At 47.4% G+C, this 16,819-nt stretch overlaps 1 protein-coding gene across 3 annotated transcripts in view; it reads left to right on the top strand.

The window, feature by feature from the left end:
• The window catches only part of LOC129698360 (copper-transporting ATPase 2-like), an 80,556-nt gene that overhangs the window by 7,004 nt on the left and 56,733 nt on the right, over positions 1–16,819 (top strand). For 2 of the 3 annotated variants that reach the window (XM_055637464.1, XM_055637467.1), the window contains exons 2-4: positions 8,810–10,013; positions 11,578–11,799; positions 14,000–14,160. In XM_055637464.1, the coding sequence (XP_055493439.1) occupies positions 8,810–10,013; positions 11,578–11,799; positions 14,000–14,160 (1,587 nt within the window). The remainder of the gene's footprint in view (positions 1–8,809; positions 10,014–11,577; positions 11,800–13,999; positions 14,161–16,819) is intronic. The other variant, XM_055637465.1, reaches the window with a different exon arrangement.

The raw sequence follows: 16,819 nt of genomic DNA, 5'->3' as shown, positions 1-16,819 counted from the left end.
ACAAAGGCGTGGATTACCGTCTCAAAGTACTGCCTTGACAGAATTGGCTTTATTTTGGCCAGCTGCCTCAAATGGAAAAAACTTGATTTAACAACAGCCTTGATCTGACTGTCAAATTTAAGCTCAGGGTCCAATTTAACCCCTAGGTTTGTGATGCTTGGTCTGATATACTGGGCCAGGGAGCCCAGATCTACAGGGGGGGGCCCCAGTGGTGCCACCAAAAACCATTACTTCCGTCTTTTTATCATTAAAACTTAAAAAGTTCAGAGCCATCCAGGAAACACTAAGGGGCAGAAAACGCTGGTGGGTGTTGTGTACAGGCCACCTAACAGTAGTAGTGAAGTTGGAGATGGTATCAAACAGGAAATTAGAAATGTGTGCAAAACAGTTATAATGGGTGACTTCAATCTACATATAGTTTGGGTGAATCAAATTGGCAGGGGTGCTGAGGAAGAGGATTTCTTGGAATGTATGCGAGATAGTTATCTAAATCAACATGTAGAGGAACCAACGAGAGAGCATGCTATTTTAGATTGGGTATTGAGTAATGAGGAAGGGTTAGTTAGCAATCTTGTTGTACGTGCCCCCTTGGGCAAGAGTGACCATAATATGGTTGAGTTCTTCATTAGGATGGAGAGTGACATTGTTAATTCAGAAACAATGGTTCTGAACTTAAAGAAAGGTAACTTTGAGGGTATGAGATGTGAATTGGCCAAGATTGACTGGCAATTAATTCTAAAAGGGTTGACGGTGGATATGCAATGGAAGACATTTAAAGACTGCATGGATGAACTACAAAAATTGTTCATCCCAGTTTGGCAAAAAAATAAATCAGGGAAGGTAGTGCATCCGTGGATAACAAGGGAAATCAGGGATAGTATCAAAGCGAAGGATGATGCGTACAAATTAGCCAGAAAAAGCAGCATACCAGAGGACTGGGAAAAATTCAGAGACCAGCAGAGGAAGACAAAGGGCTTAATTAGGAAAGGAAAAATAGATTATGAAAGAAAACTGGCAGGGAACATAAAAACTGATTGCAAAAGTTTTTATAGATATGTGAAAAGAAAGAGATTAGTTAAAACAAATGTAGGTCCCTTGCAGTCAGAAACAGGTGAGTTGATCATAGGGAACAAGGATATGGCGGACCAATTGAATAACTACTTTGGTTCCGTCTTCACTAAGGAAGACATAAATAATTTGCCGGAAATAGCAGGGGACCGCGGGTCAAAGGAGTTGGAGGAATTGAGTGAAATCCAGGTTAGTCGCGAAGTGGTGTTGGGTAAATTGAATGGATTAAAGGCCGATAAATCCCCAGGGCCAGATAGGCTGCATCCCAGAGTACTTGAGGAAGTAGCTCCAGAAATAATGGATGCATTAGTAATAATCTTTCAAAACTCTTTAGATTCTGGAGTAGTTCCTGAGGATTCGCGGGTAGCAAACGTAACCCCACTTTTAAGAAGGGAGGGAGAGAGAAAACGGGGAATTACAGACCAGTTAGTCTAACATCGGTTGTGGGGAAACTGCTAGAGTCAGTTATTAAAGATGGGATAGCAGCACATTTGGAAAGTGGTGAAATCATTGGACAAAGTCAGCATGGGTTTATGAAGGGTAAATCATGTCTGACAAATCTTATAGAATTTTTCGACTTCTGGACTTCCAGAAGGCTTCTGGACTTCCAGAGTCTGGACTTCCAGAAGGCTTTCGACAAGGTCCCACATAAGAGATTAGTATACAAACTTAAAGCACACGGCATTCGGGGTTCAGTATTGATGTGGATAGAGAACTGGCTGGCAAACAGGAAGCAAAGAGTAGGAGTAAACGGGTCCTTTTCACAATGGCAGGCAGTGACTAGTGGGCCACCGCAAGACTCAGTGCTGGGACCCCAGCTATTTACAATATATATTAATGATCTGGATGAGGGAATTGAAGGCAATACCTCCAAGTTTGCGGATGACACTAAGCTGGGGGGCAGTGTTAGCTGTGAGGAGGATGCTAGGAGACTGCAAGGTGACTTGGATAGGCTAGGTGAGTGGGCAAATGTTTGGCAGATGCAGTATAATGTGGATAAATGTGAGGTTATCCACTTTGGTGGCAAAAACAGGAAAGCAGACTATTATCTAAATCAGTGGTTCCCAACTTTTTTGGCCATGCCCCACCTAATCACCTCTAAAGTCCTGATGCCCCCCCCCCCCCCCCCCCCCCATGTAGTGATATATAATTCTTATCATTTAAAAAGTGAACAACCGTTTCAGCTGAAGAAGCTTAAAACGCCAATACCTTGGTTGTAATAGCCCCCCTTAAAAATCAAATTGCCCCCCTGTGGGGCGTACGCCCCACGTTGGGAACCACTGAGAAATGGTGGCCGATTAGGAAAAGGGGAGATGCAGCGAGACCTGGGTGTCATGGTACACCAGTCATTGAAAGTAGGCATGCAGGTACAGCAGGCAGTGAAGAAAGCGAATGGTATGTTAGCTTTCATAGCAAAAGGAGTTGAGTATAGGAGCAGAGAGGTTCTACTGCAGTTGTACAGGGTCTTGGTGAGACCACACCTGGAGTATTGCGTACAGTTTTGGTCTCCAAATCTGAGGAAGGACATTATTGCCATAGAGGGAGTGCAGAGACGGTTCACCAGACTGATTCCTGGGATGTCAGGACTGTCTTATGAAGAAAGACTGGATAGATTTGTTTTATACTCTCTAGAATTTAGGAGATTGAGAGGGGATCTTATAGAAACTTACAAAATTCTTAAGGGGTTGGTCAGGCTAGCAGCGGGGGGGGGGGGGCGGGGGGGGGGGGGGGGGGGGGGGGGGGGGGGGGGGGGGGGGGGGGGGGGGGGGGGGGGTGGGGGGGGGGGGGGGGGGGGGGGGGGGGGGGGGGGGGGGGAGCAGGAAGATTGTTCCCGATGTTGGGGAAGTCCAGGACAAGGGGTCACAGCTTAAGGATAAGGGGTATTGACCTGGTGCGGGGGGGGGGGGGGGGGGGGGGGGGGGGGGGGGGGGGGGGGGGGGGATTGAGAACAATATGGAGAGAATGAAGTTGGATTAGATCAGTGTAGGTTTCAGTGCTCTATCTGTTTCTCGATCCCATAGAATGTGGTTCATTTTTATTTTCTTGCACCCAATTTAGTAAATGAGCCAAATCCGTGTAAGTATGTTATTAATAGAGTTTAAGAAGGAACTGCAGCTGCTGAAAAATCGAGTGTACACAAAAATGCTGGAGAAACTCAGCGGGTGCAGCAGCATCTATGGAGCGAAGGAAACGGGCAAAGTTTCGGGCCGAAACCCTTCTTCAGACCCTGTTATTAATAGAGTACTGAAATAGGAAACCGAGGGACAACTATGTCACACAGAGGGTGATGGCTGTATGGAACGAGCTGCCGGAGGAGGTAGTTGAGACGGGCATAATAACATTTAAAGACATTTGAGCAGGTACATGGATAGGAAATGTTCATAGGGATATGGGAAAACGTGGGCAGGTGGGACTAGTGTACAGTAGATGGGCATCCTGGTTGGCATGGACAGGTCTGTTTCCGAGCTGTGCGACTCTATGACTAAGTAAATGACTATACATTTTCCCACATTCTTAATGCAGTTACTGTTCTGCACATCCCAATCTATGGTTCCCAGGACCTGCATGTTTGTCGACCACTCTCTCCGTACATCCCGTCATTCCCAACCCACTCTGTGGGTAGGATACATCTGCTCTGGCACGTCATTAGGACCGCCACCTTTTACCTCCAGCAACCTCCATTATTCACTGCACGAACATGTTTTACTTGGATGTGAATGCTTGTGAAACATTTTGCAGTATGTAAGTTATACTGGTGTATAAAACCTGAGCTTTGTTATGTGGCAGAGTGCAGCACTTTAGTCATTGTTTGTTGCACAACCTGTTATACCGGTCTACTATGTATAGTTTGATCTGACTGGGTAGCACACATACAAAGCTTTTCACTTCATTTCAGTATCAGTGAGAATAAGCAACCAACAGCAATACAAATAACACCCTTGTGTTGGTCATGTGGCAGTTGTCAACCTGGCTCGTCAGCTCGATCTCTGATAAATAAACACTTTCCCTGTTGTTAGTTTGAGAGGACATACATTTGTTTTAAATCTCAAAGCAGACTATCATAGTGCAAAACCGAAGTCTATGGAAGATCACAGTTGCTGAGGTTAGCTGTATTGTGCAGTGTTCTAGAGCCTGATGGTTGCTGGGAAGAAGCTGTTCCTGATCCTGGAGGTCACGTTTTGTTTAGTTTATTGTCACGTGTACCGAGGTACAGTGAAGCTTTTGTGGCGTGTTAAGCAGTCAGCTGAAAGATAATACATGATTACAATGGAGCCATTTACAGTGTATAGATACATGATAAGATAAAGGCAATCGCATTTAGTGCAAGATAAAATCCAGTCAAGTCCCATTAAATATAGTCACAGGTTATCCAATGAGGTTGGTAGTTGCCCAGAACCGCTCGCTAGTTGTTGATAGAATGGTTCAGTTGCCAAGTGTCGAAGATTGTCTGAAGAAGGGTCTCGACCCGAAACGTCACCTAGTCCTTTTCTCCAGAGATGCTGCCTGATCCGCTGAGTTACACCATTTTTCTGAGTGTTTAATTCTTCGGTTTAAACCAGCATCTGCAAATCCTTCCTGCACAGACTGGTTTGTGCAATGGTCCACAATTCCCTGCAATTTCTTGTGGTCTTGGATGGAGCTGTTCCCAAACCAAGCTATGATGCATCATGATAAAATGCTTTCTACAGTGAATTTGGCGGTGAGTGTTGTTGAGGGCTTGCTGAACTTCCGAAGCTTCAAGGAAGTAGAGGCATTGATGTGTTTTCTTGGCCATTGCTTCTATATGGGTGGTCTAGGACAAGTTGCTGCAAGCAGATCACAGAAAACAATTCTTAAGATTCACTGAGAATCTTGTGATGCTGTGTAATAACTGAGCATGGTTCATTAAAGTCATCGTAAAACCGTATGCCTGTTATTAGGTATTTTGGCACGACTTCCAAGGGCTGATGAGGTGCATTGAAGTTTAATTGCTTGATATAAAGGGAATATGCAAATGCATAGTTAGATTCATTTTGAAGCCGTTAGCCTGTGAGACCGTGTGCTGGGGAAATCACAGTGCAACCTGCGTGGAGATTACCGGGAGGAACTCGTGTACAGTGTGGGTATTTCCCAACCAGTGGGGCATAATTACTCTAATTACACACAAACAAACCCCAGCCCAACATTTACCATTCTGCTTTCCTCGCCTATCCACTTTAACCATTTGGGATCTATTATGGTAATGCAGTTACATTTTTAAAAAAAAAGAGCAAAGCCACCACTGGAAAGTCTTGAGTCAAACACAAAGTGCTGGAGGAACTCAGCGGGCCAGGCAGCATCTGTGGGGAGAATGGACAGGTGACGTTTCGGGTCGGGACCCTTCTTCAGACTGATGGTGGTGGTGAGGGGGAGGGGAGAAAGTTTGAAGAAAGGTAGGGGTATGACAAAGCCTGGTGAGTGATAGGTGGATATAAGTGAGGGCATGGGCGGAAATTGCTTTTAAAACATGGGGCGGGGGGGGGGGGGGGGGGGGGGGGGGGGGGGGGGGGGGGGGGGGGGGGACAATTGTCTGGCGGCCCGATGACAAATGTGCATGACAACTAACAATTTTATCTCCTCTCATCAAAAGTTTCTTTATATATATGTTTTTTTGTGAGTTTGTGAAAAATGTACGTGTGTTGTTTTCTCCTCTCCCCTCTCCCCTCCCCTCCCCCTCTCCCCCTCTCCCCCCTCCCCTCTCCCCTCTCCCACTTTTATTTAGTGTTATTTATCACATTGTAGCTTTTGAAAGATTTAAGCGGGTATCGGACTGTCGTTAAGGGACCGTGGACAGGTACAGATACAGACCATCATTCACCCACATTATTTAATAATTTTTACCCATCGTTTAGGGAAAGTGATGGGTAAAAATGACCATATAACGTGGGTGAATGAGTGACTACCTGCATGCCAGGAAGCCCTTGCTCACGGTCCGGACCCTTAATGACCGTCCGAACAGTCCGATACCAGTTTAAATCTTTCAAAAGCTACAATGTGATAAATAACACTAAATAAAACTGAAGCAAATAAAGGCAAACAGATGAACTAACCTTGGAGGAGAGAGAGAAAGGGAGAGAGAGAGAGAGAGAGAGAGGAAACAACACACATAAACTTTTCACAAACTAACAAAAACATACATAAATAAACTTTTGATAAAGTAACAGAAATAAACATAATTTAAAAAAATGTATATAACATCCCAAAATGATGGGTAAAAATGGCTAAATAACATGGGTGAATGAGGGGCTATACCTACACACCAGCTCGACCACTGGATCCCTTGATGACCCTCCGATACCCATTTAATTATTTCCCATCCACCAATACATCCAAAGTTCACAAAGGGTCTGAAGAAGAGTCGTTTCGGGTTTCAACATAGATGCTGCATCTTCTCTACATGGGTGCTGCGACACAGTGGGTGAGGCAGTATCCCATAAATGCTGCCGCACCCGCTGATTTCCTCAGCATTTTTTGTCTGCCTCCAAAGTTCAAATGGTAATTATACTCGCATCAGACAGTTTTAAGAAATTCTCACGTGAATTTTATTCAAAGGAACGCATCAGTAATACTTGAAGGTTAAAACACAATTATATTTACTGAGGAATGCATATCGATGCATTGGTTGGTGGCACATCAAAATAACAGTGTTAATACGATGTTAGCAGATAGCAAGATAACAGTGACAGTTAACACATCGTTTTTGTCTCGGAGGAATGAAGTGGGTACTGCAGAACTCCTATCGTTCTGCAGTACTCATTAAAGCCGAGGGCTTTTCAAAAATGTAAAATTCCAAGGCGGATTTGCTTTTGCTGCAATCTATTTTGTGTATTGTACGAAGAATGGGTGAGCGTTTCTCATTACCAAAGGATGACATTTAATTATAGAGTCTGAGCCAGCAGACCATGCATGTGGCCACGACTCCGCAGATGGATGGGAACTGATTGCAAAATACATGTTTCACAAAACATGGGGGGATTGTCCTCCACCTCTCAAAACATGGCGGGGACGCCCCCCCGGGATTTCCACCCATGGGCGGGGGAATGATTGGCAGATGGGTGGCGTAAGTGACAAAGGCTGGAGGTGTAAAGGAGTAAAAAGGGATAAGAAGAGTAGGAGTGAAATGTAAAGCCGGAGGGAGGGATATGGTTGGGAGGGAGGGAGGGGGGGGGGGGCAAGAGGGGGATGGAAGGGAAATGTGGGACTGGGGGATGGGAAATAAGCGTATGGAGGAAGGGACAGGAGCAAGGTGATGGGGGGGGGGGGGGGGGGAGATGGTGGGGGATATGTATGTGCACGTGGGTGGGGGATGGGGAGGGGGCAGGGTGGGGATGGCGGGAGAGATGTGTGTTCATCGGGGTGAGGGAGGGGGTAGAAGATGGCGGGGACAACGTGCGTGTGACATTTGGAGCTCAATGCGAGTTGTTGTGAAAATGTGACATCTTCCATTCCTTTGCAAAGTGTACGTCATTGAGCTCTGTTTGTAACGCACCATAAGATGCACCTTATGTCCGTAATGACGGAACAATTGTCATTCATGTACGCTCCTGGAGCGAAAGGACAAAGGGGTATCTCCACCAGCTCTAGTCCCCCACGGTGGTCTTTGCATGGCCAGTTTCTGCAGTGACCACACCAAGCTTCTATGTGCCCCCAGCATACATAGATAGATACATAGAAATTAGGTGCAGGAGTAGGCCATTCGGCCCTTCGAGCCTGCACCGCCATTCAATATGATCATGGCTGATCATCCAACTCAGTATCCCGTACCTGCCTTCTCTCCATACCCTCTGATCCCCTTGGCCACAAGGGCCACATCTAACTCCCTCTTAAATATAGCCAATGAACTGGCCTCGACTACCCTCTGTGGCAGAGAGTTCCAGAGATTCACCACTCTCTGTGTGAAAAAAGTTCTCCTCATCTCGGTTTTAAAGGATTTCCCCCTTATCCTTAAGCTGTGACCCCTTGTCCTGGACTTCCCCAACATCGGGAACAATCTTCCTGCATCTAGCCTGTCCAACCCCCTAAGAATTTTGTAAGTTTCTATAAGATCCCCTCTCAATCTCCTAAATTCTAGAGAGTATAAACCAGCATTGTGCACAGAAGATCAGAGTTGCTGAGGTTAGTGTTGTGCAGTGTTCAACAGCCTGATGGTTGCTGGGAAGAAGCTGCTCTTCAACCTGGAGGTCACGGTTTCTCTCCATTCTTTGCTCCTCGGAGAGCAGGAGGGTGAGGGGCGATCTCATAGAGGTGTATAAAACGACGGGGAGAATGGATAGGGTGAATGCACACTCTTTTACCCAGAGTAGGGGAATCAAGAACCAGAGAGCATTGGTGACAGAGGAAAGATTTAATAGGAACCTGAGGGAAAACGCTTTTCACACGGAGGGTGGTGGGTATATGGAACGAGCTGCCAGAGGAGGTAGTTAAGCAGGTACTATAACAATGTTTATAAGACACTTGAACAGGTAAATGATAGGATAGGTTTAGAGGTATACGGGCCAAACGCAGGAGTGTGGGACTAGCTCAGGTGGGGCATCACGGTCGGCATGGGCAAGTTGGGCCGAAGGGCCTGTTTCCATGCTGTCTGACACTCTGACCCTGTTCCCACACGAGGTGACTGGGCCAGTGTGGGAAGCTGTACCTGGCCATTGGTCGTCTCGTTCTGCAGATTGAGCTTGGGTGAGGGGTTCCTTCCAGTAACCGTGCACCGTTCTCTCTCTTTCAGGCACCTTTGGTGAAACACAATGGAACTGCTGTCTACACGTGTGTGGAACAAAGGCGGAGGAGTGGGCGGCAGGCCGTGGCGGAGGTTGAATTGGAGGCCAACCTGAGTGAACCCGCTGGGATCAGGACTGCCTGTGTCGGTGTCGTGGGCATGACCTGCCATTCATGTGTGCAGTCAATACAGACCCAGCTGTCCAAACAGAAGGGGATTGTGGGCATCGAGGTGTCTCTCGCAGAGAGCAATGCCACGGTGTGGTACACCCCCTCGATCATCTCCATTCAGCAGGTATGTGAGGCCATTGATGACATGGGGTTCGAGGCGACCCCACCGCTGGAGAAGGAGGCTGGCGGACCGGGTGAAGCGGTGGTCAGCTTGCGGGTGGAAGGCATGACCTGCCTCTCGTGCGTCCGCCTGATCGAAGGCAAACTCGGGAGGCTGCAGGGTGTGCTGGAAGTCACCGTCTCCCTGAGCAACCGGCGGGCAGTAATCATGTACCAGCCTCGTCTCATCCACCCAGAGCAGCTGCAAAGGCATATTAAAGAGGCGGGATTCAAAGCCGCCATCGAGAGCGGGACCGGCTCTGCGAAACCGGCTCTGAACAATTCCATAAACTCACACGATGGAAAGCGCAACCAGTCGCCAACGCCCAAGGTCAGAAGGCCAGGCGTGGCCAGGAGCCTTGTGATGGTGACTCTCCACATAGAGGGCATGCACTGCAGGTCCTGTGTGTCCAACATTGAGGGGACGGTCGGGGAGCTGCCAGGGGTACAGAGCATCTCGGTGTCTTTGGACGACCAGAAAGCTGTAGCAGAATACAACCCTCTCCTGACAAATCCAACCTTATTAAAGTCGGTTATAGAGGCTCTACCACCAGGGAAGTTTAAAGTACATCTTCCCGATGGGATGAAGGTGGCGAGCGAGACTTCATTCCCAATTCCCAACCCGCCATTACTGCAGCAACCAGGAGGGACCTCTGCTCAACACCCTCAACCCCCCGCTGGTGCTGACGTTGACACTGGAGGGACAACTGATAATCCTTGTGTCCAGTCAAGACAGAGTGAGATCTCGCAAAGGAAATATGTGAAATTGATTCGTGTGTTACCGGCCAATGAGCTGGGAATGATCCACTTTGACCCAGCAGAGACAAAGACGGAGCGACCGAACACGGCTGTAAATGCAACAGCGTCCGTGTCCTTCCTGTCTGGTACGAGCACTCTATCCTCATGTATCTGCTTAATGTTTGGAACTACACTTCAGTGGACATTGCTTCAGTGCAATGTTTTAAACAAGCAAAGTTATATGTTACGTCTTTGGGAGATGGAATATAAGAGGGAAAATACACAGTTAAGACCCTTGGCAGCATTGGTGTACAGAGGGATCTTGGGGTCCGAGTCCACAGTTAGATAGTGGTAAAGACAGCACACAGTATGCTTGCCTTCATCGGTCAGGCCTTTGCGTATAAGAGTCAGGATGTCATGTTACAGCTCTATAGGACTTTGGTTAGGCTGCATTTAGAGCATTGTGTGCCGTTCTGGTCACTCCCATTACAGCAAGGATGTGAAGGCTTTGGAGAGGGTGCAGAGGAGATTCACCAGAATGATGCCTGGATTAGGGAGCATTATCTAGGGGGAGAGGATGAACGTTTTCTCTGGAACGTTAGAGGTTGCGGGGAGATCTGAGACAAGTATATAAAATGATGATGGGCATAGATAGGGTAGACAGTCAGAACCTTTATCCAGGATGGAAAAAGATCAAATACTAGAGGTTGTAGCCTTAAGGTGGGAGGGGCAACGTTTAAAGATATGCGAGGCAAGTGTTTTTAAGGGTGGTGGGTGCCTGGAATGTGCTGCCGGGGTTGGTGGTGCAGCCAGATACAAGAGTGGCATTTAAAGGACTTTTGGATAAGCATTTGCAGGGAATAGGGGTATGGATTGTGTGCAAGCTGGTAAGAGTTGGTCTTGGCATCGTATTTGGCACAAACATGGGCTGAAGGGCCTGTTCTTGTGCTGTACTGTTCTGTGGCTTATGTTCTATCAAGTCAACTACTCTACTACTGCCTAGAAACAGCAAAGAAGTTCCACATTGCTGAGTTTGTCTCTTGTTCCTGCATTTCCCATAACAGCGCGGTTCTGGTCAGTTCTGTTGTTGGTGAGACCACACTTGAAGTACTGTGTGCAGTTCTGGTTGCCCGCTACAGGAAGCATGCCATTATGCTGGAGACAGTGGAGAAGAGATTCACCAGGATGATACCTGGACTTGTGGGCTCGAGTTGCAGGGAGAGGTTGGATAGGCTGGGCCTTTTTTCTTTGGAGTGTTGGAAGCTGAGGGGTGACCTTATTGAGGTGTACAAGATCATGAGGGACACGGATAAAGTGAAGAACACTCACGGCCTTTTCCCCCAGGGGAGAGGAAAGAGATGTGAGGGGGATCTCGGGGGCAACCTTTTCACTCAGAGGGTAGTCTGTATTTGGATTGAGCTGCCAGAGGAACTTATACAAGAGGATAATGACTCCCAAAAGACATTTGGACAGATATATGGATAGGAAGGATTTAGAGGGATATGGGCCAAATGCAAGCAAATGGGACTAGCCCAGCACACCAACTTGGTCGGCATGGACAAGGTGGGTTGGAGGGCTTATTTCTGTGCTGCACAGATCTATGACTCCATAACTTGTTTCTTTCCATGAAAGGCATTGGTAAAACGTTACATCTCACTGACCCAGACCATAGATACTGCAGGCATGGATAACTCATTTTGATCATTTTAGCAGAGTCTTCAAGACGTTCCACTGCAAAGCGACAAGGTCCCTCTGTTGAGAGTTTGCAGCTCGTATTGCCGACTGATGACTGTGACCTTGAATTTCTACCATTCGTGGACAAACCCAGTGACCACAGCTTTGAGAAGGTGGAAAAATGTTTTGTGCAGATCACTGGTATGACTTGTGCTTCCTGTGTGGCCAATATTGAAAGAAATCTTCAAAAAGAAGAAGGTGAGCAGTGATTTTATGCTGCCTATAGGTTCAATGAAGCATGTTAGACAGTCTAATTAAGTGTGGGGTTTTTTTCCAGCACTGAAAAAAATGGAATGAGCGAGATGTTTCTGTTATGCCATTGGGAGCCATTATGCCATTTGCACTCTGTATGTTGAGGGCTCTTGTTGGCTCTCAGTCCTGAGCAAAGATTCTAGAGGAGCAAGATAGACCACTCCTACGAAATCCAATGGCTCCTCTAGAATCTTTGGTCCTGAGTCAGACAGCCAGAGATCAACTTTATAGTATAGATATACTGTATTGAGTATAGGAGCAGGGAGGTTCTACTGCAGTTGTACAGGGTCTTGGTGAGACCACACCTGGAGTATTGCGTACAGTTTTGGTCTCCAAATCTGAGGAAGGACATTATTGCCATAGAGGGAGTGCAGAGACGGTTCACCAGACTGATTCCTGGGATGTCAGGACTGTCTTATGAAGAAAGACTGGATAGACTTGGTTTATACTCTCTAGAATTTAGGAGATTGAGAGGGGATCTTATAGAAACTTACAAAATTCTTAAGGGGTTGGACAGGCTAGATGCAGGAAGATTGCTCCCGATGTTGGGGAAGTCCAGGACAAGGGGTCACAGCTTAAGGATAAGGGGGAAATCCTTTAAAACCGAGATGAGAAGAACTTTTTTCACACAGAGAGTGGTGAATCTCTGGAACTCTCTGCCGCAGAGGGTAGTCGAGGCCAGTTCATTGGCTATATTTAAGAGGGAGTTAGATGTGGCCCTTGTGGTTAAGGGGATCAGAGGGTATGGAGAGAAGGCAGGTACGGGATACTGAGTTGGATGATCAGCCATGATCATATTGAATGGCGGTGCAGGCTCGAAGGGCCGAATGGCCTACTCCTGCACCTAATTTATATGTTTCTATGTTTCTAACACATATGTAAAACGCACAATGCTGGAGGAACTCGGTGGGTCAGGCAGCATCTGCGGAGAGACTGGATGGATGACGTTTTTGGGCTGGGACCCTTCTTCAGACGGGTTCATTCCACCCACTGATGCTGCCTGACCTGCTGAGTTAATTTGTCACTTTGTGTTGTTCTCAAGACTCCAGCGTCTGCAGTTCCTTGTGCCTACATGTAGGCAGAACCATATTTAGTGCAACCCTGTGGCAATGCCACATTGTCCGGGGCCTCGGATGAACACTTCAACTTTGGGATTGAACACTGGATTATGACCCTGGCTCCAAGATCAAACTGTTGGATGACCAGCCATGATCGTATCGAATGGCGGTGCAGGCTCGAAGGGCCGAATGGCCTACTCCTGCACCTATTTACTATGTTATCTATGTTTCCCCAGGGTGGGGGAGTCTAAACATGGAGAGTATTAGGTCAAAGGGAGAGGAGAAAGATTTAAAAAGGGTCCTGATACACAGCATATAAAAGGCAGGTACAAGGATAGGAAAGGTTTAGAGGGATATGGGCCAAATCCGAGCAGGTGGGACTAGTATAGATGGTAACTCATTCATCATGGACATATTGGGCTGAGGGACCTGTATCTGTGGCTTATAGCTCTATGATTCTATGAATCTGCAGCTGTGGTCTGGTCTTGGTCTGAACATGGACAAAAGAGGTGAATTCCAAAGGTGAGAATGAGAGAATATGAGAGAACTGTGGCGGCTCCTAAGGGTCGTCCCATTATACTGCCGAACCCCTCGGCACAGGAGTGGTGCAGTCCGGAGGCGGTCCTTAGCCGGAGGGTATAAAAGGCAGGGTTTGGGTGCCATCTTTCCCTGGTTTCGTCTTCCCCTGAACCGGGAGGAAATAAAGTAAAGTGCTTCTCAAACTGCGGACTACTTGCCTCATTTTGAGACCCACGATGTTTACTGAACCCTGGTACATTGATGCCATGGGATATCACGGATATTTGTCCACTGTTGGGACTCATTCCCAGCACTGAGGAACGTGTGCTTGTTGTTTGCAGTCAGTCCAGCCCCTGGTCGCTCCTGTAGGGATCCCTCGGGATGGTGCTCTAGTCCACATACCTGCTCTTTACCCTGGTACAGGTGTGGGGATGGCCTGCTTGCCTTACTTTGCCCATTTTATGGGCTACGTCAGTCCACATGGATTGATTTATTACCAGCTCGACATTTTGCCAGCTGTTTTCTACTGAATATAAAGTACAATTTGAAATGTAATGGACGTGTTTTAGGTATCCATTCTGTTCTGGTGGCACTGATGGCGGGAAAAGCAGAGGTGAAATATTATCCGGATATCCTCCAACCTGCTACCATTGCTGAATTCATCACAGATTTAGGTTTTGGTGCAACTGTGATTCAAGACGAGCCCCCAGCTGGGAAACTGGTGCTTAACGTAAGTATGTTTCATGACTAATGAAGCAGGGATCATAACTGTTTGAACAACTCATAGTCACACAGCACAGCAACAGACCCTCAGCCCAACTTGCCCACTCCGACCAAGATGCCCCATCTACAGCAGTCCCACCTGCCCGTGTTTGTCCCGTAACCCTCTAAATCTTTCCTATCCACGTGGCTGTCCGTAGACGTATTGAAACTTCCTGTGGGGTGAGTTTCCAGTTTGGTAGCACTGTGATTGATCTACTCGGAGTTCTAACCACCACTGCAGGTGAGATCAAATCCAGGGCTGAAACACACAGTAGGATGACGGAGTGAAATTATCCAGCTGCTCTAAAAAACCATCAGATCTTTAGTCTTCTCAAGTAATCTAATCTTAATCTATTCTCTTTTCTCTTAACTCTCCTCTGAATGGCTGGGGTCACCATGGCTGGGACAAAAAGGAGCCCGTCATTTCTTCGGTCATGGGTGTCTCCAGGGTGCTACTCCCTATATGGAGGATGCCCATGCGTGACTTTGTTTAACGTGGGGAGACTGGTGCACAGACAGCCACCCCACGGCCCTTGACAGATCTGGGTCAGGATCCAGTGGCATGGAGTCCAAGACGACCGGAGACCCTTTTCTGCCGCAGCCTTCATCCGCCTTCCCAGCCGTTGTGACGCTCCACTAAGGTCGGCCATCGTCCTCCGCCTGTTCCACCGTTGAGGTCTTGGTTGTATTGCTCCTTGTCAGAGACTTCCCCCTCGACCTTATCCCCACGGGTGGCCCTGCCAAGAGCATAGCTCCAGACGGCATCGCTCTCAGGATCTCAGGACCACACAAGCTTCTCCACCACGACAAGGTGACAATCCACGGAGAAGATCCAGTACAAATATCAATAAAAAATTAAGCGACATTTATCAACAATTGCTTTCCATCAATATACTGCCCTTCCGTTTTGGTTTTGTGACCAATCAACTTCTAATTTAATAAATTAAAAAGTATAAAATCAACTCCTGTTAAAAATCAAACATATGATGAAAATATTTACCAGACCATTAACCAAAGGAACGTGCCAGATTGCAGGACAATGTTGGCTCACGCACATCAATAACTACTTCCTACTGCTGGTAGGATCAGATAGAAGCTGTTTAAGAATGATCACAACCCGAAACATCACATATCTTTTTCCTCCACAGATGCTGCCTGACCCGCTGAGTTACTCCAGCACTTTTTGTTCTATCTTGGGTATAAACCAGCAACTGTAGTTATTTGTTTCTACTGTTTATAAAGGTCTGACTGCCTAATTTAATTAATTCTATTTAAAAACTTTAGTACAGGTGCACAACCTTTTATCCGAAGATCCAAATAACGAAAAGCTCCGAATAGCGGACATTTTTTCAGTCCTTGAAGAAAGGTCCTTGAAGACGTTCACCGAGGGCGGCCCACAGAGGTGACAGCGGAACCTCCGGTCGGTCCTCGAAGAAAGGGGAACTAAATCCCCATTCATAAAAGAGGTGAGGGTATATTGCGCGGGTGGGTTAATAATTGACAATCTGCTGCTGCCTGCCCGCTGAGTTAAAAAGTTCCCACGGTAGACTCAGTGTATCGTGAGTCTTGCGTGGGAACGTTTTAACGGGCAGGCAGCAGCAGATTGTCGCTCCCTTCAGTTTCACCCCACCTACACCCCTCTGCTTCCCGGCCATGTGTGTGACCCCTTCCCTCCCCTCTCCAGTTCCCCGCCCATTGCACCGGCGCGGGGGCTTTGCACTGTGGTCACGTCGACGATGCCAGCCAGCAGGTCAGTGTTAGTCACCGGAGACGTCAGGACCAACGGGACACCGACCCCCAGGCCCACTGCAAGCACGGAGATCCCAGAGACCCACAGCCAGCAGCAGCCCAGCCCCATTCCAACTCCAGAGGAACACGCTTCCCGTAGGGACAGAAGCTGATGGTGTGCAAGGTATGTCTTGTTCTTGGGGTGGCGCAGCTCGGGCTGTGGGCGAACTGCCATTTGTTGCCGTAGCGGCCCATCAGGGAGCGGATTCCTCTGGAGTTGGAGGGACAGGGAGACACAGCGGCTTTTGAGAATGGTGGGCAATCACTTCCAAAGTTCTGCCCACACAGTCAATAAACCTCTCCTCTACTTGTCTCCCGCACTAAGATTATCTCGCAATGAATGATCCCAGCCTAACCCTCCCTAGTCTCTCCTATTCTGCAAGAAAAAACTACATTGAAGACTCAAACTCGCGATCGAGTAACTGCCAGGATCGAGGCGCAAATTCGCGACCTTGCCGATATGAGCCGAGCACTCTACCACTGAGCCAGCCGTTAAAATCTACGCTAAAAATCTTCCAATCCGAAAGCCGAAAAATTCCGAATTACGAAAAGTGTCTGGTCCCAAGGCTTTCGGATAAAAGGTTGTGCACCTGTAATCTTTTTGTAATAAAACTGAATTTAAAATTGAAGAGCTTAACAATTAGACTTTGCGACATCTGGTGTTCAATCTTTTAGATGTGTCAGTACGTTGTCCAGAGTGACCGATCACAATAAAGCACTGAGCCTCATGGTCGAGTCTGTATGAGGGACATTGAACAATGAATAATGGATACAGGCAGGACCCACAAACAAATAGATGTTTTGTAACAATATTCCGAGATGGATTTTTGATTTGCGTG

The sequence above is a fragment of the Leucoraja erinacea genome, chromosome 6, assembly GCF_028641065.1.
Source record: "Leucoraja erinacea ecotype New England chromosome 6, Leri_hhj_1, whole genome shotgun sequence".
Classification (NCBI taxonomy): Eukaryota; Metazoa; Chordata; class Chondrichthyes; order Rajiformes; family Rajidae; genus Leucoraja; species Leucoraja erinaceus.
Note: the sequence above shows the minus strand (reverse complement) of the source record. Positions and strands in the feature narration are given on the sequence as shown.